Raw genomic sequence first — 24,759 nt, forward strand, 5'->3', positions numbered from 1 at the left:
CGCTGTGGCTCAAGTGGCAGAGTGCTAGCCTTGAGCGGGAAGAAGCCAGGGACAGTGCTCAGGCCCTGAGTCCAAGGCCCAGGACTGGCCAAAAAAAAAAAAAAAAAAAAAAAAAAACAAGAAAGAAAACAAAACATCACTGATAAGCCCCTCATCCTGACATAATCACTTTGACCATGTTGGTTTATTGCTAGTATATTTTATTGTTTCTGCAATAATATTTACTTAAATAATGGTTCTCAGGTAACTTGTGACAGAAATATTCCCCATGTTGCTAAAACCTCTTAATAATGGTGATTTTATTAGTTTTATTAGTGGTGTGGGTTTGTAACCAAAAAGCCTTGATGGCAATGTAGGCAAAGGCTGATGGGATCTGTACAATCAACTGTCAGACACTATAGAGTCTCTTGGTTTCAGGATTCCCATAGGCAACTCTGCAAGTTCTTTTCCTTTGGAACTATAGCATCCACTTGACAGCTCCCAGGACAGTTGATGGCAGAAGGTATTTGACCCTCAACTGAGTGATTCTCTTAGAGACAGAAAGAGAAAGACTAATTGCGGTTCTCATAATCAGGCTCTGTTCCTTCCTCTGGAGCTTCCGGGTGCTTGAGGAGTGAATAGGTGATGGTATTCTCACTCTAGAAAGAGCAGAGATGTGCAGTGAGATCCATGGAGAGGCCTTGGGAAATACTATCACAGGGAAGGAAGAAGAGAGGGGAAAGGTGCTAGGTAGAATTACTCACCTGAGGTTGGGCAGCTTCCTCATAATCAATGGGATCGACTGGGGACAAAAAAAAAAAAAAAAAAAAGAATGAGCATCGCCAGAGCATTGCTGGAGAAGAGGGCTTGCTTGTGCTGCTGTGGAGGCTGTAAAAGCAAAGCTCACACCATACCTGCAGCCCAACTTAGGCCTGCAGGCTAAGAGCTAAGGCAATATGGCCTCCATCCTCTAACCTAGCCATCTCAGACCTAGACACATTGGACACATTGGCAAAAAAACAGATGGTCATTTGTGCCACAATCTTTTTAGACAAATGCTAAGCATTCCTAGAAGCAAACCAGGCAGATTTGGGGATGTGCGATATGGGGAACCAGGTGGGAGATGTTCTGTGCCAGAATGAAATAAACTCCAGATTTGTGCCACAGATACCAGGGAGCCAAGACCAATAGTCATTTTCATATGGACCAAATGTAAATTCTCAGAACTCTGTAGAATCAACTATTCCATGGTATTAAAATGGAAGAAATGATGAGGAAAGAGGAGAATGTGGAACAGAGGATGGAAGGGAAAGTCAGGAAGGAAAGAAAAAAGAAGGGAAAGGGAAAGAGAAAAGAAGAAAAAAGGAGGAGAAGAAAAGGGGGAAGAGTAGAGGAAAGAGGAGAGAAGGAGGGGAGGAAGGTCGGGGGGAGAAGAGAGGAGAAAAGATGGAGGCAGTATTTTCTCTTGTAAAAATCCAAACCATACCCAATTTCTTCATGTTTTTGCCATTACTTCATTTGGCCAGTATGAAAAGCAGTCTCAGTATCAGTAAATCAGCATTTCTTCAAAAGTTAGGGGGAAATCTGAGACAATACCTCTGGTGTATTCCCTTTTCCTGGACACAAAGAGCCTCTATTTACCATGTTCCAAAGTCTTCAATACATCATGCTCAGAATTTCCCTTCTATTACGCCCCTCAACAATCCTAGCATTTCTTTATGCCTTTCGGGAAAACCATTGGTTCTTGTGCCTAGTTGCATAAATGCCTTGTGAAATAATTCATTTATGCCAGTAAGGACAGAACCAGTGTGGTTCTGTGCTAAGTCCAGTTGTGTTTGGACTTTTTCTACATCTGGTTTGATTCAAGCTGCAGACCCACCTCCATATCCCCATATGGCCTGGCCAAGGTCTACAGACCTTGCTCAAAGTGCAGCTAGGTGAGTAATATATTTTTGCCAAAGCTCTCAAATCTGTTGGCCTGGTTCTGAGTCATACTCCAGATATCTGAGACAGAATCTTTTTTTTTTTTCCCAGTCCTGGGCCTTGAACTCAGGGCCTGAGCACTGTCCCTGGCTTCTCTTTGCTCAAGGCTAGCACTCTGCCACTTGAGCCACAGCACCACTTCTGGCCATTTTCTGTATATGTGGTGCTGAGGAATTGAACCTAGGGCCATATTCCCAGCCCCATGAGACAGAATCTTAAGGACCTTACTTTACTGTACTTACTGTACTTACTGCCTGTATCTGCTGCCGTAGAACCCTCCAGAGAAAACTTCAGTTTCCTTTGTGCTGACTTTAACTACAATCAGGAAGTTACCTGGACCACTATTGTCCCTTTTATATAATGCCACTTGTAAGTACTGGTAGTATTCGGAGATAGTGAAATCATTAAGTGGCAGAGATTTAAGTGGCACTGGCTCTCAAAAGGTCAGACTTATAATGGCTCAGAAGCCTTATAGACGTGCGTACTGGTAGCTCATGCTTATGATCCTAACTACTCAGGAGGCTTAGATCTGAGGATTCTGGAGCAGACAAATCCAAATCCAAGAGACTCTTTTCTCCAATTAACTGGCAAAAAAGCTGAAACTGCAAAAGTGATAAAGCAAAAGCCTTGAGCCCCAGGTCCTAAGCTCAAATCTGATAACTCTCTCTCTATCTCTCTCTCTCTCTCTCTCTCTCTCTCTCTCTCTCTCTCTCACACACACACACACACACACACACACACAGCTGAGCTGTTTCACACCTACATCTGCCCCTCCACAGGAACATATTCCTCAACAAATCTATCAGGTTTTCCCAGGCTTCCTCCTCCTTTCTTCTCAGGCTCCAACCTCCTTAATCTTATTAACCTTCATCTCCTGATTTCTAACCTCTATCCTTTGCCAGTTCTGCTAAATCTCTACAGAAAGATCCAAATGCCTCTGATTTTCTTCTCTGGAACTATCCCAGATTCCTAGAAATGTCTATCTCAGAAACTTGGATGCAGCCTGCCCCTCTCTATCTGGAACCAATGTTCCATTTTCTCATGTCTTCAGGCCCAGGAGTTAGACTCAGAACTGACCAAGCGCTTTGAGCCCCTGCCTTCCTCCCTCTGCCCCCTCCCTCTTCTGTGCTGCAGCAGAATGCACACAAGCTGCTTCTTGCTGGCTCTAATCCATCAGCAGCCATAGGTGGGGCAGCACAAAGCCCCCAGAAGATATACTGTACTTACCTGGTTCCTCAGGGAGGCTCTCTCCCATTTGCCTGTGCTCAGGATTTCCTGATATAACTGGGAGGGGCACATAGGAGGTTAATAGGATTATGGCTTGGGCCTGACTCCTGGGGACTAAGGGTGGAGGGGCAGGATTGAAGTCCAACCAGCAGATCCTCCACTCCTCTCCTCTCCATTTCCCAACTCCCTAGTCCAGAAACCACTATAGCCTATAAAAGGGCTGGTCCAGAGAGACCCATGGGACTTCTAGGACAGTCACTTCTAGGACACTCCATTTCTTAGGCTGCTCTGCCTTCTGAAAGTGAATCTCTTTTTCTTGGTATACCAATATTTCAGTATTTATTTATTATCAATAACTAAGCTCCTCCCTCTGGACCAATTATGGTATGCTTTTTGAGATATTAACACTATTATGTGCCAGATGCCAGTGGCTCATGACTATAAATCCTAGCTAATCAGGAGGCTGAGACATGAGGGTCATGATTCAAAGCCATCCTAAGCAGGAAATTTGGTGACTCTTATCTTTAATCAACCAACTAAAAGCCAGAAAGTGGAGCTATGGCTCAAGTAGTAGAGTGCTTGTTTTGAGCAAAAAAAGAAGCTCAGAGAGAGCACCCAGGCCCTGAGTTTAAGTTCCAGCATCCAAAACAAAGAGAGAAAGAGAGAAGGAAGGATGGAAGGAAGGAAGGAAGGAAGGAAGGAAGGAAGGAAGGAAGGAAGGAAGGGAAGGGAAGGAGGGAGGGAAGGAAAGAAGGAAGGAAGGAAGGAAGGAAGGAAGGAAGGAAGGAAGGAAGGAAGGAAGGAAGGAGGGGAGGGAGGGAGGGAGGGAGGGAGGGAGGGAGGGAGGGAGGGAGGGAAGGAGGGAGGGAGGAGATGAGTATTATTTTCTCTTTCTCAGTGGCCCACAGCAATCTCTTTTCTCTTCCTTGATCCCTATCCTATCCATAACATTTCTCATTTCCATGCCTTGACTCTTGCACCTGGAATGTTCTGTCAGACTTCTTTGCCTAGTTAATGGCTACCTCCTTCACAGTGACCACATTCATATTTGTGGGCTGTTTACTATTTCCTAGGGACTGTATAAGAACTTCAGCCTCATTCATTATCATAACAACCCTGGAAAGTATCACCATTTTCCAGGTGAGGAGACTGGCACAGAGAGGTTGAGGAACTCACCAAGGTCATATAGCTGGTGAGACAGGAGCTGAGATTTGAATCTAGGAAGCCTGGCTCCATGTGTGTTTCAATCACTGCACTATATGCCTTCTCCATGTAACTTTCTCTATCTGGCCCAGGCCAGGCTGGATGCCATAGTTTGGCTCTTGGGTATCCCCCGTCCATGTGTGAGAAAGTGGGCCACCAGAGTGATAGTATCAGAAGGTTGTTCAATCTTAGGTGGCAGGGTCCAGCTGAGGTTTGTTCTTGAAGGGAACTTTGAGACCTCCTGTTACTTCCTTGTTCTCTTGCGTTCTTGGCCATAAGATGAGCAATTTTGCCTAGTTCTCTACTCCGACCATTATTTGCTGCATTGTCATAAGTCCATAGCAACAGGGGCAACCAATCATAAACAAAACCTCCACAAGCCTTTTCTCTTTACAAGCTGATTATCTGAGGTATTTTGTTATAGTAATAAAAAACTGACGGGCTGGGAATATGGCCTAGTGGTAAAGTGCTTGGGTTCGATTCCTCAGCAACACATATATAGAAAAAGCCAGAAGTGGTGCTGTGGCTCAAGTGGTAGAGTGCTAGCCTTGAGCAAAAAAAAAGAAGAAGCCAGGGACAGTGCTCAGCCCCAAGACTGGCAAAAAAAAAAAAAAAGGAAAACTGACTAATACAACTGGGTTATAAAGCCTCTTAGTTATACTATCATAGTCTTTCATTTCTCTATCAATGCTTGTATCCCATATTATAATAATCTGATTTTACTTCTGCCTTTCTTTTCTTTTTTGTGAGACAGGGACTGAGACTTGGTACCTGACACTTTCCTCACTGGCACTCTACCAATGGAGCATTACCTTCAACCACTTAAGTGTTGGTTATTTCTTTTTTTCTTTTTTTTTTTTCTTTTTTTCTTTTTTTAAACCTCTCTCTTTCTAACAATGCTGAGAACTCTAGGAGGGCAGAAACTAGACTCATTTATCTTGCTATCACCTACAGTATCTAGCACAGTGCTTGACACATAAGCAAGTTAGTTCAAGCCTTATTGAATGGATTGGTTAATAAATGAGTCCATTGATGAGGGGTGGAGCTATATCAAATGTTAAGTATTCTGCAGCCCAAAGATATGGCTTCTAGAAAATCTGAGGCTAGGGCCTCAGCCATATAGGAATTGATAACAAGAGAGATCAAAATGAGCCACGAACCTGCTTTCTGCCTTCGCTTGAGGTAGTTCAAGATTGCTATGGCAACAACTATGGCCACTACAACAATCGCAGTGACCACAGCCACAGTTGTCATCAACGAAGAAGAGTCACTTGACTCAGGCCCTAGGGAAGACATAATTAAGGATGGGTAATACTCAGTAGGGGCAGAGGGGTAGTGCTTTAGTGGAAAGAGTAGGACTAAAACCTCCTATAGTTGAAGGCATTGGTACTGTCCAGAATATGGTAGGCCTTACTGAGTAAACACAAGACATGAGAAATACAAGGCAAACCTCAACTCTTTGGACTGTCCAAGACCTGAGGGAACCCTGTGTACTAATGAGGAAGCTCTGTGTTATTGTGTTTAGCTTGAGGCCTACATTTCTTAGTGAACAACAGCCTTGTATATCCACCACCTGAAAACTGAATGATCTGAGCTTTGGTCCCTACTCCTGCCCACCGATGGATACTTGCTAAAGCCTCCAAAACTCTCTTCTTTGCCACAGTGATCACTATTGCTGTGGTGGTATTTTTCATATCCCATTTCTCATTCGTGCTTTTTCCCTCTTACATCTTGACACAATTTACATACTTTGGACAGTGATGGCCACAGACTTGGATGAGTGGGATGCCCTTCCTATATTTCCTTTGCAGTAGTAATCACCACTGTGATTAAGATTGGCATTGGGGATGGAGAAGTTGCTAACGGAATGGGAAAATTTCTTGGATATTCCATTCTGGTAGAATGTGATCCCGCTCAGCAATTTGTTCCTCCAGCTGTGGCACCTCAGCACAATGGTATCCCCCTCCTGGAACACCAGTTGAGGGGTCTGAAGCAGCAGCCAATCTGAAAGACAAGAAAGGATACCAGAACCCTCAAAGTCTTAACTCTGAGACCCCAACTATCCTTATTGGTGGCATCTGATGTGCAGAGAAAGAGCTTAACTTTGGAATCAGATAGTTTTGATATCTAATTCTGGCTCTGCTCATTTATGAGCTCTGAAATCATGGGGAAGGAATATAACATATCTGATCTTTAGCTGACTCATCTGTGAAAATGGGCAAGTTAAGACCATTCATCTACAATAGTCACATGATAGCTCTTCTTTATGGATAGTCTACTTTTTGCCAGGATCTTTGTAAAATCATTTCCATGTTGAGCATACATTTATAAAGCCCAGCCCAGCCTTTATATAGAGTTGGAAGACACACAATTTTCAACTCAAGAGTGTGGGAAACCCTCATACGCAAATGCAGAGCTATAAGGTTGGCCTTGGAGAATTAGACATCCATTCTCTGGCCCTGGGAATGCTGAGGGCAGCCCAGTCAAGACCTACTGTGCTTAGCATTACAATGGCCACAGTTTCTACCCTCCTGTTAATAAAACACCTCAGGACCTTGGAGCCTGTGGCCTATGCAAGTTGGTTATTTTCTTGTTTAAGGGAAATTGCCAATCCTAGAATTATCCCTCCCCACCCCCAACTGACATCCTTATCTCTTTGAAGTAGTCCCTTTGATGTAGGGACCTTCCTGCATGTACTCTTTCTTTTTTTTTGGCCAGTCCTGGGCCTTGGACTCAGGGCCTGAGCACTGTCCCTGGCTTCTTTTTGCTCAAGGCTAGCACTCTGCCACCTCTGCCACTTGAGCCAAAGCACCACTTCCGGCTTTTTCTATATATGTGGTGCTGGGGAGTCGAACCCAGGGCTTCATGTATGTGAGGCAAGCACTCTTGCCACTAGGCCATATTCCCAGCCCCCAGCATGTACTCTTTGTTTGATAATAAATAAAAGCCCTGTCCATGGGACCCTAGGGCATCTGTTGCTGGAGAGAGGCATCAGGTCCCCTGGCACCCCGAAAAGCAATTCCACGGTCCGGTCTCCATCATTGCTTTGCTCCCAGCTTTGCTCCCAGCTGCAGTGGGACAAGTAGATCATGACCGTTTGCAACAGAAGAGAATGACAGAGCAGGATGCCAGCACTGATTATGGAGAAGGGGTGTAAAGGTTAGGGAAGTATCACCTCTTCCCAGAACTCAGCAAGGAAGGAATTAATATCCTTGTGAAGCACCTGAGGGAACCAAGGGAGGAGTAAATGAATTCATCATATTTAGATGGCTGGCTGCTTATGGGGCTGAGCTGTATTTTGGCTCTACATGAGCATGGAATGGTTTCTGTGGAATGGTTCCTGTGAAGCGGGGACTTCCTTTTCTCTCACACTCAGCTGCCTGTCTGTTGCCTTAGAACCTCTTGCTCAATCAGGGCTGAGGCAAGAATAAGCATTCACATGTACTGAGAAATTTCCTAGGAATTTGCACAGACACACCCACCCCATCACCAACACACATACTAAGCAAAGGGATGAGTGAAAAGGGGAAATGTGCGAGGACAAGCACTTCCAGCAGCTCAGGACAGGCTTTCCAAGAGCAGGCAAACTTGTGCCCTGTAAGCGCATTTGCCCCCAGCTGGCCTCCCAGCCCCTGCCCGGGCCTTCCTCCGCTGACCGGCTATCACATCCAGATGCACAGGGTCACTTGGGCTGGTCTGGCTCATCTGGCACCTGTACTCCCCGCTGTCATTTTTCTTGGCCTGAAAGTTGTAGCTGGGCTGGACCAGGGCTGAGATGGCTTGCCCGTTGTGGAGCCACTGTGTGGAGTGGTTCCCAGGGCTGTGGGGCCCCTGGCAGGTGAGTGTCACGTTGTCTTCCTGGAGCACCTGGATCCATGGAGGCTCAAGTTTCACCACAGCCTTGGGGAGATCTGTTGAAAGGGTTAGAAAGAGAAGACTACGTGAGGAAAGAGAAACTCAAAAGCTGAAGAAGGCTAAGAATTTCTGACAAAGAAGCATCTATGTTCTTTGTTGGGGCACTAAAAGTGGAACCAGGTCCAGAAAACTTTTTCAAGTGAAGTAGATTTCTTCACCTTATACATCCCAAAACAGGAAACTCATGGGAATATATGTCTAGATTGACCAAAAAAAGCATATCCTAACAGTTCATTCTCTCAGTATCTTTCTCTCTTCTCTTCTCATTGTCTATCTCTCTAGACTCATTTGTAATCTTAAGCATTTGGTCACTAGTGGATAAGCTCTCTCCAGAGCTAGCTGAAGATAAGTGGGGGCATATGGTGGAAATGTTAGGCATGGGAGTTAGACATCAGGTCTCTGTTCAGGTCTAATATCATTCTTTATCCCTTACAAAGGAGGTCAGGTGCCTGTCCTTACACCCAAGCCTCTGAGCCTCTGTGGCCTCAGAAGGATAACAAATGATGGAAAAGAGCTGATGAGCCTGTCTTAGGGGTGGAGGAAGAATGAATGGGCCCAGAAGTGCTGGTAAGCCTCATTCTACCAAAGCTGCAGTAGAGGCATGGGGCTAGCTAGCTCTTTCTGTCAGGACAGCAGGCCTTGAAGCCCTCAGACCCATGCAAAACTGGAGGATTTATTGAGCTATCCAGACCATGTGATTTTGTACATGCTTGGAAGTTCTTCTTCGTATACAGGAAGTCCTTCTTTTTTTTAAAGCTCTTGATTTTATCTAGAGTGAAAGGTGGTTGAGAGAAAAGACAGAATGCTCACTTTTGTGTGTGTTCTGTGTTGTGTGTGTGTGTGTGTGTGTGTCAAGGCTAGTAACATCTCACCATAACAGAACCAGAGGGGTAGAAGCACCTGTGCACCATGACTGTTCTCCACCTGCCTTCCTGGGAAGGAGGAAAGGGACAGGGCATCTTGTGGGAGCAATAACTCCTTGCTAGTACTAAGCTTTGATACTGGTGTGTTCATAGTGTCTCCAGAGAGGACACTGGGAGAAGGGGGAGGTGGGAGATGGGGGAAGAAGAGGGTGTGGGTAGAGTGCTTACTTACCAGGTGTGCCAGTCACCAGATCTGAAAGAAAAGGGAAAAAAAGCAAAGATTAACGTGGGCCTGATCCTCAAACTAAGATACACTTGCCCATTCCCACCGTCCCCTTACTCATACCCCAGCTCTCATCCATTCCCTGGGACTACCTGCATGAGACCATTTTCAAATGTGCTCAGAATTCCTTCACACTAATGGAAGAAAATAAAATTATATAAAACTCTCTTCCAGCCAGGCACTGTTGGCTCACCCCTGTAAGCCTAACTTCTCAGGAGGCTGAGATCTGAGGATCACAGTTGAAAGTCAGCCCGAGCAGATGACATGATCCTATACCTAAAGAATCCCATAGACTCTACCCCCAAGCTACTAGAGCTGATCCAAAACTTTGGCAAAGTTGCAGGATATAAAATAAACCTCCAAAAATCAACGGCCTTTCTCTATGCTAACGACCCGAAGAGTGAGGCGGAAATCAGGAAAGCAACTCCTTTTGCAATAGCCCCCAAAACATAAAATACCTAGGAATAACCTTAACCAAAGAAGTGAAAGACCTCTTTGATGAGAACTTTAAAAGCTTGAAAAACAAAATTAAGTCAGAACTAAGGAAATGGAAAAAACCTCCCATGCTCCTGGATTGGGAGGATTAATATAATCAAAATGGCAATATTGCCAAAGGCTATCTACAAATTCAATGCAATACCCATTAATATCCCAACACCATTTTTTAAGGAAATAGAGGAAGCAATTCAGAAATTCATATGGAACAATAAAAGACCTAGAATAGCAAAAACAATCCTAAGCAGAAAGAACAGTGCTGGAGGAATCACAATACCCAACTTCAAGCTGTATTATAAAGCTATAGTAATAAAAACAGCTTGGTATTGGCACCGGAACAGACCTGAAGACCAATGGAACAGAATTGAAGACCCGGAAATGAACCCACAGAACTATGCCTACTTAATCTTTGATAAAGGAGCTAAAACAATAGTTTGGAAGAAAGATAGCCTCTTTAATAAATGGTACTGGCAAAGCTGGTCCAACACATGCAACAAACTAAAACTAGATCCTTATATATCACCCTGCACCAAAATCAATTCCAAATGGATTAAAGACCTCGAAATCAAAACAAACACCCTGAAAACACTAAAGGAAGGCGTAGGAGAAACACTTGGGCTCCTTGGTGCAGGACGGAACTTCCTTAACAAAGACCCAGAAAGGCTACAAATCAAAGAAAGGTTGGACAAATGGGACTGCATCAAACAGCAGAGCTTCTGCACGGCAAAGGACATAGCTCGCAAGATAAACAGAAAGCCCACAGACTGGGAGAAGATCTTTACCGGACATTCAACGGACAAAGGCCTCATATCTAAAATGTATGCAGAACTAAAAAAAGTACCTTCCTCCAAAACAAAACCGCAAAGAACCAATAGCTCCTTATCAAGTGGGCTAAAGACTTACAAAAAGAATTCTCTGATGAGGAAATGAGAATGGCCAAGAGACATATGAAAAAGTGCTCTACATCACTGGCCATAAAAGAAATGCAAATCAAAACAACATTGAGATTCCATCTCACCCCAGTAAGAATGTCATATATCAAGAAAACTAACAATAACAACTGTTGGAGGGGATGTGGCCAAAAGGGAACCCTACTTCATTGTTGGTGGGAATGTAAACTGGTTCAGCCACTCTGGCAAGCAGTATGGAGATTCCTCAGAAAGCTAAATATAGAACTCCCCTATGACCCAGCAGCCCCACTTTTGGGTATCTATCCAAAAGACCACAAACAAAATCACAGTAATGCCACTAGCACAACTATGTTAATCACAGTGCAATTTGTCATAGCTAGAATCTGGAACCAACCCAGATGCCCCTCAGTAGACAAATGGATCAGGAAAATGTGGTACATATACACAATGGAATTTTATGCCTCTATCAGAAAGAATGGCATTGCCCATTTGTAAGGAAATGGAAGGACTTGGAAAAAATTATACTAAGTAAAGTGAGCCAGACCCAAAGAAACATGGACTCTATGGTCTCCCTTTTTGGGTATAATTAGTACAGGTATAGGCAAGTCACAGCAGAGGATCACAAGAGCCCAATGCTCTACCCTTATGAACACCTAAGATGATGATAAGTGAAATGAACTCCATGTTATGGAAACGATTGTTATATCACAGTTGTAACTACTTTCAACATCCCATGTGTATCTGTAGCTACTATTATTGACGATGTTCTTGTATCACCTTCCCGTGGTTGTACCTACACTATCTCTGTAATCTTATCTGAGTATATTGGAAACCATGTATACTGGTATTAGAACTAGGAAATTGAAAGGGAATACCACAATTGAGAGACACAGGGTAAAAAAAAAGAAAAACAACTACAAAAGCAATACTTGCAAAACTGTTTGGTGTAAGTGAACTGAACACCTCATGGGTGGAAAGGGAAAGGGGGAGGGGGGTGGGGGGGGTACGAGGGACAAGGTAACAAACAGTACAAGTAATGTATCCAATGCCTAACATATGAAACTGTAACCTCTCTGTACAACAGTTTGATAATAAAAATTTGAAAAAAAAAAAAGTCAGCCCGAGACAGGAAAATCTATGAAATTCTTATCTCCAATAAACCACCAGGAAAACAGAAGTGGAACTATGGCTCAAAGTGGTAGAGCACTAGACTTAAGCTGAAGAGCTCAGGGACAGCGCCCAGGCCCTGAGTTCAAGCCCCATGGCCAACCATTAAAATAAAAATAAAACAAAACAAAAAACAACTCTCTTCCATCTGTGTTATGGCACTTTCATTGGGTTTAACACCTTTGACTTATTAAAATTAAAATACTTCTGGAAAGTTCCCTATTAGAACTCTAGATTTTTCTTATGTCAATCCTGAGAACAAGATTTTGTCTTTTGGGAGGACAAGATACATGAGAGATCCTTATAGAAAATACTTGTGACAAAATAATATCACCTTGGCATATGTTCTGTTGGATTTTCTCCATGAAAATATATTCATATAATGTTTAAATACAGACATATACAAGTGGCAAATGAGTCTATATCGTAACAAGTTAATCAGGATGAAGAATTTTTTGAGCAATATAAACATTTTTCAGCATATTAATTTGTTTTTCTATGTCTTTTGGGGGGGGGTAGTACTCAGGATTGAACTCAGGGCCTCATACTTACTAGGCAGGAGCTCTACAACTTGAGCCACACCTCCAGCCTATATTGTCAGTTTAACACCTACATTCTATCCTACTATTTGGTTCTCTTGTGGTTTACTTCACATCTCTATTTCTTAACATTTAGGTCTCCCAGATTTTTGTTATAAAGGCAGATCTGATAGGAACAGGGGACTGCAAAAGGACACCAAATCTGAGATTCTCTGTAGGGGTGGGCAGAAAAATAATGAGTAAGAAAAAGGGCTGCCCACGCAGAGGCAAAGTGAGGGCAGGAAGACCCAGGGAAGCTAATTGGAAGGGCAAAGGTGTATGGATACCTTTGGACAAAGAATCACAGCAGCTCCTTAGATGAATTAGAGTCCAATGTGTGTGTTCACAATAGATGTTGTGTCTATCTATTGGTGGATTTTCTCTTATATTAGGGCAGAGAAAGTGTCAAAAGTCTCTCAAATCTGTGTATATTTTCTGGGACAAAAGTATGGCAGGGGGCTGGGGATATAGCCTAGTGGCAAGAGTGCCTGCCTCGGATACACGAGGCCCTAGGTTCGATTCCCCAGCACCACATATACAGAAAACGGCCAGAAGCGGCGCTGTGGCTCAAGTGGCAGAGTGCTAGCCTTGAGCGGGAAGAAGCCAGGGACAGTGCTCAGGCCCTGAGTCCAAGGCCCAGGACTGGCCAAAAAAAAAAAAAAAAGTATGGCAGGGCCAGATGCTGGTGGCTCATGCCTGTAATCTTAGCTATTCATGAGGCCCAGGCAGGAAAGACTGTGAAACTCTTATCTCTAAATAGCCACCAGGGGAAAAACAAAAACAAAACCAGAAGAGGAGCTGTACCTCACATAGTAGAGCACTAGCATTGATCAAAAAAGCTCAGGGATAGGCTCTGAGTTCAAGCCCCAGGACTAACTAAAAAACAAAACAAAAAAAAAAAAACAGAACTAAAATCTGAACAGGAACAAAGCACGCTAAGGACACACTGTTGTGAAGAATGTAGGTCTGGAAGTTTAGACAGCAAGACTGTAGTCCTGATACCACCACATCTCAATAGTACACTTAGGCAAATCACTCCGTCCTTTTGCAATCCAACTTTAATCAAAAACGGCATCAACTTCCTATTGGCAGCCCTAAAGCAAAAGCCGTAAGTCCCTGCATTGAAGCCAACAGTTTAACAATATAGATAAACACACCATCTTACATAAAAGAGACAATCTTGGAAGTTCAGAGGAGAAAAAGATCCTAGGGTTTTGTGTCTGGCAAGACTTAGGGTGGTAAAGAGGAAAACCCCATGGAGAAAGTGCTCATCATAGCATTTCAAGGTCTGGTGAGACTTTGACAGAGTTGCAAGAGATAGTCCAAGGGAAGGGCTGGCAGGTACTCAATATTTCCAGCAAACGACAGCCCAACTTCTTTCTGCTGATTGCTGACTTTTGCTAAAGTATCTCCGATAATTAAGGACAAAGCAGAAAATGGAAAGGTTCCTAAGGCCAAATAATGGGAATGTGGGTAAGAGAACAGAATTTAATTAAATGTTGATTCTCCATTGTTAAGAAATCTCGCAGAAGCTGCTTAACTTCTCTGCTTCAGTTTCCTTGCTTGTAAATAAGATGACAGCAATGCCCATTCCATGTGGTTGGAGGAAGGAATAAGTGAAATAAATACTCTACACAGGCACTTTTGTTCTACATGACACATGACAAATTTTAAATAAATGTAAATTTTATGTTTGCTCTTTTGTCCAGTGAATATGGGGATATGAGCTGGGAGCCAGTGGCTCATGCTTGTAATCCTAGCTACTCAGGAGTCTGAGATCTGAGGATCGCAGTTCAAAGCCAGCCCAGGACAAGAAAGTCCCCCTGAGATCCTCATCTCCAATTAACCACTCCAAAACTAGAGGTGGAACTGTGGCTCAATGTGTTAGGACACTAGCCTTAAACAAAAGAGCTTCAGGGACAGTGCCCAAGCCCTGAGTTCAAGCCCCACAATGGACAAAAAAAAAATTTTTTTTCAAGAATAGTGGGAAGTCACTTAGGATGTTCAAATTGGACTCAAAATGCTGCATCAGAATAATTTGGAGCAGGGGAAGTGTCGTAGATTAGTTAGGAAAAAGATGACTACAGTGATCTGGAATATATGTGAATGATCTGTCCAGTATCAAGCTGCTTCCTTCATTTACCTGCTCATCTCCAGTGACCTTGCTTCTTTCCTTCCTTCCTTCCTTCCTTCCTTCCTTCCTTCCTTCCTTCCTTTCTCCCTTCTTTTCTTCTTTCTTTCTTTCCCTCTTCCTTCCTTCTTTCTTTCCTTCCTTCCTTTCTCTCTTTCTTCTTCTCTTTCTTCCTTTATTTCTCTTCCTTTCCTCCTTTCTTCCTTCCTCCTTCCTTCCCTCCTTCCTTCCTTCCTTCCTTCCCTCCTTCCTTCCTTCCTTCCTTCCTCCCTCCCTCCCTCGTCTCTCCCTCCTTTCTTTCCCTCCCTCCCTCCCTCCCTCCCTTCCTTTCTCCCTTCTTTTCTTCTTTCTTTCTTTCCCTCTTCCTTCCTTCTTTCTTTCCTTCCTTCCTTTCTCTCTTTCTTCTTCCCTTTCTTCCTTTATTTCTCTTCCTTTCCTCCTTTCTTCCTTCCTCCTTCCTTCCCTCCTTCCTTCCTTCCTTCCTTCCTTCCCTCCTTCCTTCCTTCCTCCCTCCCTCATCTCTCCCTCTTTTCTTTCCCTCCCTCCCTCCCTCCCTCCCTCCCTCCCTCCCTTCCTTCCTTCCTTCCTTCTTGCATTCTTGTTTTCTGTGCTAGTCCTGGGGCTTAAACTCAGGGCTTGGGTGCTGTCCCTGAGCTTTTTGTGCTCAAGACTAAAACTCTAACACTTGAGCCACAGCTCTATTTCCAGCTTTTTGGTGGTTAATTGGATATGAGAATCTCATCAATTTTCCTGCCAGGGTTGGCTTCAAACCATGATCCTCAGACCTTGGCCTTCTGAGTAAAGATTATAGATGTGAGCCCCATGAGCCCAGTTTCAATGAATTTTCTTTTATACAACTTAAGTCACACATTTTCATGTTTGTCATCACCAAAACCATATTTACTAAAGTCACAAAAATCAAACATCTCATTCTTCAATCACAGCTTCTACTTCGTCCATTTCATCGGCTTGCCATCTTTGGACACTCTTGGCACTGTATATCCCTAAACTCACATTTATTCTCCTTAATCTCCCCATCTAGCTTAGATTAAATGATCCATTAAAACCACCTCATCACAAATCCCCTTAACTTCTTTGCCCTTCTCTCTATATACCAAATGCATCTGTTTTCTCCATGCCTTTTCTCAGTTATCTATATTAATAGGAAAATGGTAGCTGCATCCATGAAAATATAAATATTATAAGGAAAAGAACATTTGTAAGAGAAAGGTAATAAGTTGGATTTTTAATGTACTTTGCTTCAGAGCTGGCAACCTGAGCTGTCCAACCAGCAGGCTGAAAGATGTAAGTATATAGAGTGAGCAAGTAAATGGTTTGGGGTTATTGGCATAGACATAATAATAGCAAATGACATGAGTATATATGAATGGTAAGGGGGACAGCTCAGTGGGAAAGTGGGTGAAAAAGAAGAGAATAGAGAGGAAGACAAAGAAAAAAACAAGAAAGAGATGAGGAAAGGAGAGACATTGCCAATCATGTACTCTTATCACATTTAACAAATAGTAGTAAGAACTAATTATTTCACACCCAGTGTTCTCACTGTGAAGGAAACAAAGATCTTGTGTTTTCAGTTGAAGAAACTGTCTATTGTGTTCACTGATAAATCCTCAAGTTCTAAAACAGTGCCTAGCATATAGATCTTATATAAGGTTCAAGACATGGCAGAATATACAGAAGTAAAGACGCTCTGCTAAAACGTCTTTAGGATAAACAGAAGCAAAGATGCTGAAAATGAAGCATGGTATATGCCCTGCCTGATTATAGAGAAACATCCATTGGAGATGTGATGAGAATGTGGTTAGAAGGATAGAACTGAAGTTTCTTCAGTAGGCAGTGGACTCATCCCAGAAGCATTTATGAAGTGCAGTCATAGCTCTACTTGAAAACACCCTGGCTTTGATGTACTTAGAGAACACAGAGGATGGGAGTGAGGAGCAATCAAGACATTCAGAGCAGGCACTGGTGGCTCATGCTTGTAATCCTAGCTACTCAGGAAGCAAAGATCTGAAGCTCTTAGTTCAAAGCCTACCCACCAGAAAAGTCCATGAGACTCCATCTCCAACTAAACAACAGCAGCATCAGCAAAAAAAACAAAACCCCATAACAGGTGTGGTAAAATTAAGTCAATTGGTAAGGCGGTGAAAACCTAAATACATAGAAGCAGGGCAGGACCCTGGGGGAGAGATGGGGGAGATTCCTGGAGATTTAGCAAAAAGCAAAGTCTTACTCCAGAGCCTTGCCCAGATGATTGGCAATGTGTTAGAGCCTTGCCCACAGGATTGGTAATGTGGCATCCACAGAAAAGCACATCACCTCTCTAGGGCTGAGTGTCTCCACATGAAAACTGAGGCAGTCCAATCCACCTTACAATTGAGTCTGCTTCCACCCACGCATAGGGAAATCCTCCTGCTCCGTATCTCTGCCTCTAGTAGCACCATGTCAATCCAGCATTAAGGAAAGATATCACCAAGAGCTTGTATCCCTTGCTCTGAGAGGCAAGCTGAAAGTCCCAGGAATTGAGCTTGAGGAGACAATCCTAGCAGTAGGGATCTCCTATTGAGTTACCCCAGCCTCTTCAAACCATTCAGCTGGGAACCTAACTAGAAAATTATTCTCCATCTTGGTCTAAAGATCCTGTCTTTGTCACTAGTCAGACCCGTGACCCAACCCCCATTGACTCTGCAATGAATGGGTTTAGGAGTAAGGAGTGATTTCTATAGTCCCATAATTGACAGCTACAGATTTGTCTAAGTATGTGAGTTCTCTTAGCCTCAGGTCCCTAGATGATCCAGACCTTTCTGTGCTTCTACCCAGACAAATCTCTTTATGAAGAGAACAGGCTTCTGCCGCAGAGGGTGGCTTGAGGGGTGCAGAGAATGGCAAATGCCACCCCCTTAAGTGCATCTTTGTCTGAGGGAGAAGTAGCTATCTTGCCTAAAATTATGCCCACATGAATCATAAAGTCCAAGGGAAACATTCTAGCCACTTGTTTGTCACTCTAATCTAGATCACTAGCATTTCTCTGAGCAAAGAATAGAGATGCAGAGTGGCAGAGTATTGAGTGCCAGAATACCCAGCCAAAGAAAGTAAAACCAACACATTCTACCAACCTTGAGTTTTGAAAGCCAGCAGAGCTGTCAGTCTAACCATCAGCCTGCCTCAACATTCCTAACAGGCTTCCCAAATGACCCCCCACCCAAGTTGAGCCCCAACCCAGGTTGGGTTACTTCCCTCCTGGGGGCCCTAACTCACCCAGGAATAACACAGCTGTCCACAGTAGCATGTGGCCCCAAATCTGCAAGGGCTTGCAAACAGCCCAGTCACTCTTGATGGCAAGTTGAGATAGAAATGCTGGGATTCACCCTTGAAGTGAGCTGGCTCCGGATGCTCGCAGGCGCAGGCTTCTGTCCAGATTTGGCAGATTCTACTACCCAGAGGACAAACAAATTCTGGAGTCCAAATGAGGAAGTGAAAAGAAAAGGTCTGTTTAATCATAGGCTCCTCCCTTTCTACCCTTTTTCCTTTCATTGCATTCTTACCTAGAAAATTCAGGGCTTCCCAGAATCTATCAGGGTCAGCTCAAGTCATAAAAATTTTAGACACTGGGAAGCAACCTTCTTCTTCTTTTGGCATCATAGCTGGCCCAAACTTATGGGAGAAAGAGGGGATGGTCAGCTAAACTCAGCTCAGTAATTCTGATTACCATCTCCATCCCCCTGGGGGAAACAAAAGATGATGGAGGAAGGTAGACAGACAAGCAATCTTTTGGTACCTCCCTCCCTCTCTCCCTCTCTCGCTGTCTCCCTCTCGCTCTCTCGCTCTCGCTCTCTTGCTCACTCTGTGTGTGTGTGTGTGTGTGTGTGTGTGTGTGTGTGTGTCCTCCTTCTGTCCCTCCCTCTGCCTCTCCCACATGCAGAAACTAGGGCTTGAACTCAGGCCTCTCTTATTCTCTCCCTCTCCCTGTCTTTTTCTCTGTCTCTCTCTCATGTAGGTGCTAGAGCCTGAACTCAGGGCTTGGGCACGATCCCTTAACTTTTTCACTCAAGGCTGGTGGGCCACCACCTGACCCACAGCTCTACTTCTGTTTTTTTCTTGGTGGTTAATTGGAAATAATAGTCTCACAGATTCTCGGATCCTAGCCAGGAGTTGCCAGGATTACAAGTGTGAGCCACAAGTGCCTGGCTACTACTTCTTTCATTTGGAGACATAGTCAGTGGAATCTAACTCCTCCTGAAATTGAGCAAAGGAGTTTGAAACTACCCACTGTCATGTGATTTCCTATTATCACAATCTCCAACACACATGTGGAGCAAAAGCAAGGACCTATGTGTCAGGACAGCAATAAAGTAAACACATTCATCCTCATTAGTTCCCTCTATTTATTGTTATTATTTATTCATTAATTTAATGAGTATCTCAATAAGTGTTTATTGTATCCTGCTTCTTTATTTTCGCATTACTGTTCTTACCACCATAGCATGCTGAAAAGCCTGGGCTCTAGGGCATCCTTTGCCTTGATCCTTTAAATGTCAGTGATGTCCTTCATTGCAGAAAACACAAAATATCTGCAGGTATTGGCAAATGTTACCCCAAAGGGGAAGGAAGGATTGACCCAAGTTGAGAACCATGGTACACAAAAGTTGGGGATTTTTTCCAAAATAAAATAGATGAAAGTAGAGGTGTGGTTCAAGTGGTAAAGCACCAGTCAAATGAGAGAGCTAGAAGCCCTGAGTTAAAAAGGAAAAAAAAAAAAAAAGACTGTGAGTGCTAACAAAGTGCTTGCTATAACACAGACATCCAATAAATGCTAGGGTTACATTTTTTTTTTTTTTTTGCTTACCCTCTGTCATCATCCTCGTCAACTTCTGTTCAACCTCAACATTCCCAGAGCAGAAGATACTCTGGAATCTGTCTTACATCCTTTCCCAAGTGCCCTTTCAGGAAGCAAGCTATAATACTCAAGGAAATGACACTGTGAAACCTTTTTACATTCTGTGGTCTGCAGGTGGAGCTATGGCTCTAGTGGTAGAATACTAGCCAGCCTTGAGTGGTAAAAAGTAATCAAGGACAACGCCCGGGTCCTGAGTTCAAGCCCAAGTGCCAGCACACACACACACACACACACACACACACACACACACACACACACACAGTATCATTAGAAATGAAAGCATAAGGACAATATATTTAATACACTAAGAAGTCAAATTACTAGTAAAAGTGTCAGTACATGAATGGAGGATGCCCTGGACTGATCTTTTAATATTTGTCACAATCCCAGCAGATAAATATCATCAGCCTTATTTACATATAAAAAATTAAGCTTCTGAGAGGTTAAAATGTTTTGTCCAAAGCTAGATGGTTAGTAAGTGATTGAGTCAGAATATGAAACCATCTCTGTCTGATGTTAGATTTCATGTTTTCTATATTAGTGTGGCTACCCAAGCTGTGTGGGAACCAGCTGTGCACCTGTTCAAGTTACAAATGCACTGAACCATTGAGTGGTCTTCAGGCCTGGGAATGGCTTGATGGTGCCAGTTGTGCCAGCTGTGGGCAGTCTCATTTGTTTACAGTATCACCCGTGGTTTTCTCTGACGGCCCCAGTGGGAAAATGGTCAGGAAGCAGTGCACACTGCACTTGTTACTTTCCTGAATCATCTCAGGCTCAGACACCATTATTAATCATTGCACTGAGGTGAAAGAACCAGACAATATCTCCTCACAGCTGGGAGGGCACAAAACACAAGGAGATGTTTCTGAAACAAAATGATTACCAATATGGAGATATATGATTGAAAATTGAACTATGCTAACCAGGAAGGAAGATTCTTTGAAAGGAACAGCTTGATTACAAATAACAACAACAACAACAATAATAATGAATGAGAGCAGAGACCTGGAGAAGCACAGAGCAATGCTGTCTGCAAGACTCTAGTGACAGCATGAGAGATACTAGGTTTTGACATTTGTATCACACATGAGTATAAGCTGATTGTTCTCCATTCAGGAGGTGTTGGAAAGTCTGCTCTAACTGTACAGTTTGTTCAAGGAATCTCTGTTGAAAATACAGGTTGTACAATAGAAGACTCTTCTAGAAAGTAAGTTGAAGTAGATGCACAACAGGGTAGGCTTGAAATTGTGGGTACTTCAGGAATGGAACTATTTGCAGTAGTGAGAGATTTGTATATGAAAAATGGACAGGGCGGGACTGGGGATCTGGCTCAGTGGAAGAGCGCCTGCCTGGTGAGCGCAAGGCCCTGAGTTCAGTCCCCAGCTCTGGAAAAAAAAATGGACAAAGCTCTGCTTTCATTTAGTTATCACAGCTCAGGGGACAGGCACCCTGTCCTTTGGGGTGAGGTGGATAGTAACCCAACCAGATACCAGAGCAGCTGAGACTCACCAAATGGGCAATAAAAGAGAATCCCAACAAGCCTACATTGGGCTATCAATTTCTGGGTCCCACTTCTTGTTGTCTTACACCAAGAAGTCTGTACTCTCCTTCTCTTCTTTCTCCTCTTTTCCTTGCCTGGGAAAAGAGGGAACCAAACCTCTGATGGCATAAGGCATCCATCCCTCCCAGTCAGGAGTCCTGGATGTGCCCTTGTACCAACGTGCCAATAGCTAAGAATCTTTCCTCAGTATCTCTGGCACCTTACTCTTACTTTCCAATAAATTTTGACTCTGTGCCTACTTTTCCTGCATCATAATACTTTATTTGGTAAAGAAAAATGAAGGGCCTAAGACAATATCATCTTGCTGGCTTCAAACCATAATCCTTAGATCTCAGCCTTCTGAGTAGCTAGGATTACAAATATGAGTCCCTTTCTAAGCTGTTACCTTGGCTATCAAATGCAGATTGCATTGGTAGTTACCTTTATAAAGTTGTTGTAAAGATTAAATGTAAAAATCCTTAAATAAAATTTTATTCAGAACCTGCTAAATTGTTTTTGTTTTTGTTGTTTTGTTTTTGTCAGTCATGGGGCTTGAACTCTGGACCTAGGGCCTGTCCCTGACCTCTTCAGCTCAAGGCTACCACTTTGAGCCATAGTGCCACTTCTGGTTTTCTGGTAGTTAATTGGAAATAAGAGTCTCACAGACTTTCCTGACTGGGCTGGCCACCAACACCCAGATGATGATGATGGTGGTGGTGGTGGTGGTGATTGACTAGAAAAGTCTACTTTGAGGCTTCTAGAGGGACTGGTGTTTATAGACACTTTAGGGCAATGGCAAATAAACTTACATGATTCAAACTATGGACACTCTCAGATTGCACCCACTTGATTTGGGGGTACAGTTTTTTCCCCTATACTTTGCTTGGCTGGATTTGTTTCTCTTCCTCTTAATATTCTGGCTACCCTTTTGGTAGATCATTGTGATCACTTTCTCTGTCCTCTCCAGAATTTCCTGAGGTAGCCACTTCCCTGTGACCTGAACCACAGCAGACATTACAAGCAGCTGCTGATTCCCGGGGAAGAAGAAGTCTAGGAAGGAAGGTAACTACCCACAGGGAAGAAAGGAGGAAAAATGGTTGCATTCATGTAGTTTGGGTTTAGGAAGCTACAGCCTTCACCAGGCTAGCCTGGAAAGTTCTTCAAGGAACTCAATTGTTTGGGTTAGAGTTGTCATCTCTACCTTTTAGAAATGCAAATGCCTCATGCTTTATGGATCATTAGCCTCAGAATGTAAATTTGTTAGTCGTTTTTCTTCAGAACAGCAGCATAGTGAAGGAGGGAGGGATGGCCTGAGGAAGCCAAGACCCTTCACATGAGTGAGAGACAACAAAGGGACATTTACCCCTAAAGATTCAAGTTATAAAAGGAATGATGGGCCTGATGCCAGTGGCTTCTGCCTGCAACCTTAGCTACTTCAGGAGGCTGAAATCTGAGGATCATGGTTTTGGAAGCCAGCCTGGATACCCATGATAATCGTATCTCCAATGAACCACTAAAAAGCTGGAACTGGAGTTGAGACTCAAGTGGTAGAATGCTAGCCTAGATCACAAAGGCTCAGAGACTAAGTACCCAGGTCCTGAGTTCAAGCCCCAGGACTGGAACACAAAAGTAAAAAGGTTTTAGTTTTAATGAACTGTAGCTTATCAATTATTTCTTTCCTAGATTATACCTCTAGTGTTACGTCTGAAAAGGTATCATTATGCCTGTTTTCCTATGTTATCTCCTAGGAGTCGTATAGCTTTGCATTTTGATATCTAATCTATGATATAATTTGATAAATTTTGTAAAGGATATAACCAAAGTGCCTGATTCATTTTTCTACATATGGATGTCCAGTTGCCCTACTAGGGATGCTTTTTTTTATGCTTTTGTTTTCTGTTTTTTATTTCCTTTGGTGCTAATTCTGGGGCTTGAACTAGGGGCCTGGGTACTCTCCTGAGCTTTAATGTTCAAGGCTAGAGCTCTACCACTTGAACCACAGCTCCACTTCTAGTTTTTTGGTGTTTAATTGGAGATAAAAGTCTCACACTTCCCTGCCTGGGCTGGCTTCCAACCATGAACCTTGTATCTCAGCCCCCTAGGTAGATAGCTGGGATTACAAGCCTAAAACACTGGTGCTGGCTCTTCTTTTGTTATTTCTAATGTTTTCTATCTTCTCTCCATTGTATTATTTTATTCTCTGTCAAAAATCAGTTGACAATAGCTACGTGAGTTATTTCTGGACTCTCTCTTCTCTTCACTAGATATATATTTTTTGTTCTGCCAACAATTGTGTAATATTTAAGAATTCTTCCTGGAAGGCCGAGGAGATAGCTCAGTGGTAGAACATTTGCCTAACAATATGAAAGGCCCTAGGTTATGTCCTCAGCACCACAATACTAGAGAGAGAGCTGGGTGTGGTGGCACATGCATGACTCAAAAAGACAACAACCCCCATAAAAGGATTCTTCCTGTCTCTAACCACCAAGTTGTTACATGTCTAAAGATTTATCTCATTTCCAGTTTACTCAGGGAATGACTGAAGATTCTACTTTCTCTTCTGTGACAATTCCTAAAATGAGAGTGCCCAGTCTTTCACAATCTGTTGGGAACAGAGGGAGCTGAGATCTCATTGAAATACAGGGAGCTAAGATCTTGGGCCATACCTGGGCAAATTGCTCTTTAGAGGACACACAGAAAGGTGGGGCCATGGAGAATCCTAGCCATGAGTGCCACCATAAACAGATGCTGAGCTGAGCAGGAAGGGAAAGGCGTGCCATCAATGGGAGGAAAAAAAGGATCAAGAGCCAGAGATTCATTAACCATATCTTCAGAGCAGAAGGGCTGACAGCAAGGATCCTAAAACATATGGAAAAATCTAGGGTCTGTATGAAATAAATCTTGTCAACAATTTGCCATTCGTTCATTTTTAAGTTCCCACTCATTTCTCCTTGCGCATTGATTGGCAGATTCTTAGGGTACGACAGATCCTAAAAGTGACTAGGATATAAGTAAGGGACTCTCCTCTGACCACAGCAGCTGAGTAAGTTGAACATATGAAGTTAATGTTGCTGGTGGTTCACCGTATGAAAAGTTCCTCTATGGGGGCCTCAGATTAACAGTCTAGACACTGAAAAAAGTTATTTTATGCAAGAGAACAGAAGGACTCCCTCCCTGGTCAGCATCCATTCCTTCCCCTTCCCCCATCTCTCAGTAGAGGCCCCGGGGAAAGAGTTTATTGACAAAGATCCAGCATAGGAGGGCATACTAGAATGAATTTGTGGGCCACCATTACAGAAGTAAAGCTAGGTCCTCTGGATCACTGGAGGGATGCATGCCAGTCAGCTTTCCATTACTGTAACAAAATAGCCCAGATAATTAACTTGAAAAGAATTTTGGAGATTTTTTTTAATTCCAAGGAAAATAGAAAGGAGTGCTGGTGATATCACAATCCCAGAGCTCAAACTCTACTACAGAGCTGAAATAACAAAAACAGCTTAGTATTGGCACAAATACAGGCCTGAAGATCAATGGAACAGACTAGAAGACCAAGAAATGAAGCCATATACTTA

General features: G+C 43.2%; 1 protein-coding gene across 2 annotated transcripts; it reads right to left on the reverse strand.

Annotated features, from left to right (window-relative positions):
- Positions 1–156: 156 nt before the first annotated feature.
- Positions 157–18,193, reverse strand: Fcgr2b (Fc gamma receptor IIb). 2 transcript variants are annotated; one of them, XM_048356828.1, is made up of 8 exons: positions 18,009–18,193; positions 9,403–9,423; positions 8,049–8,303; positions 6,142–6,396; positions 5,553–5,675; positions 3,190–3,246; positions 744–781; positions 157–638 (listed from the first exon to the last, which is right to left on the reverse strand). In XM_048356828.1, exons 1-8 carry the CDS (start codon positions 18,037–18,039, stop codon positions 552–554), a joined length of 867 nt encoding a protein of 288 aa, XP_048212785.1. In that variant the 5' UTR covers positions 18,040–18,193; the 3' UTR covers positions 157–551. The 2 variants fall into 2 exon arrangements, with proteins under 2 accessions (XP_048212785.1, XP_048212786.1); XM_048356829.1 differs by lacking the exon at positions 3,190–3,246.
- Positions 18,194–24,759: the final 6,566 nt, after the last annotated feature.

The sequence above is a fragment of the Perognathus longimembris genome, chromosome 11 (assembly GCF_023159225.1).
Source record: "Perognathus longimembris pacificus isolate PPM17 chromosome 11, ASM2315922v1, whole genome shotgun sequence".
Classification (NCBI taxonomy): domain Eukaryota; kingdom Metazoa; phylum Chordata; class Mammalia; order Rodentia; family Heteromyidae; genus Perognathus; species Perognathus longimembris.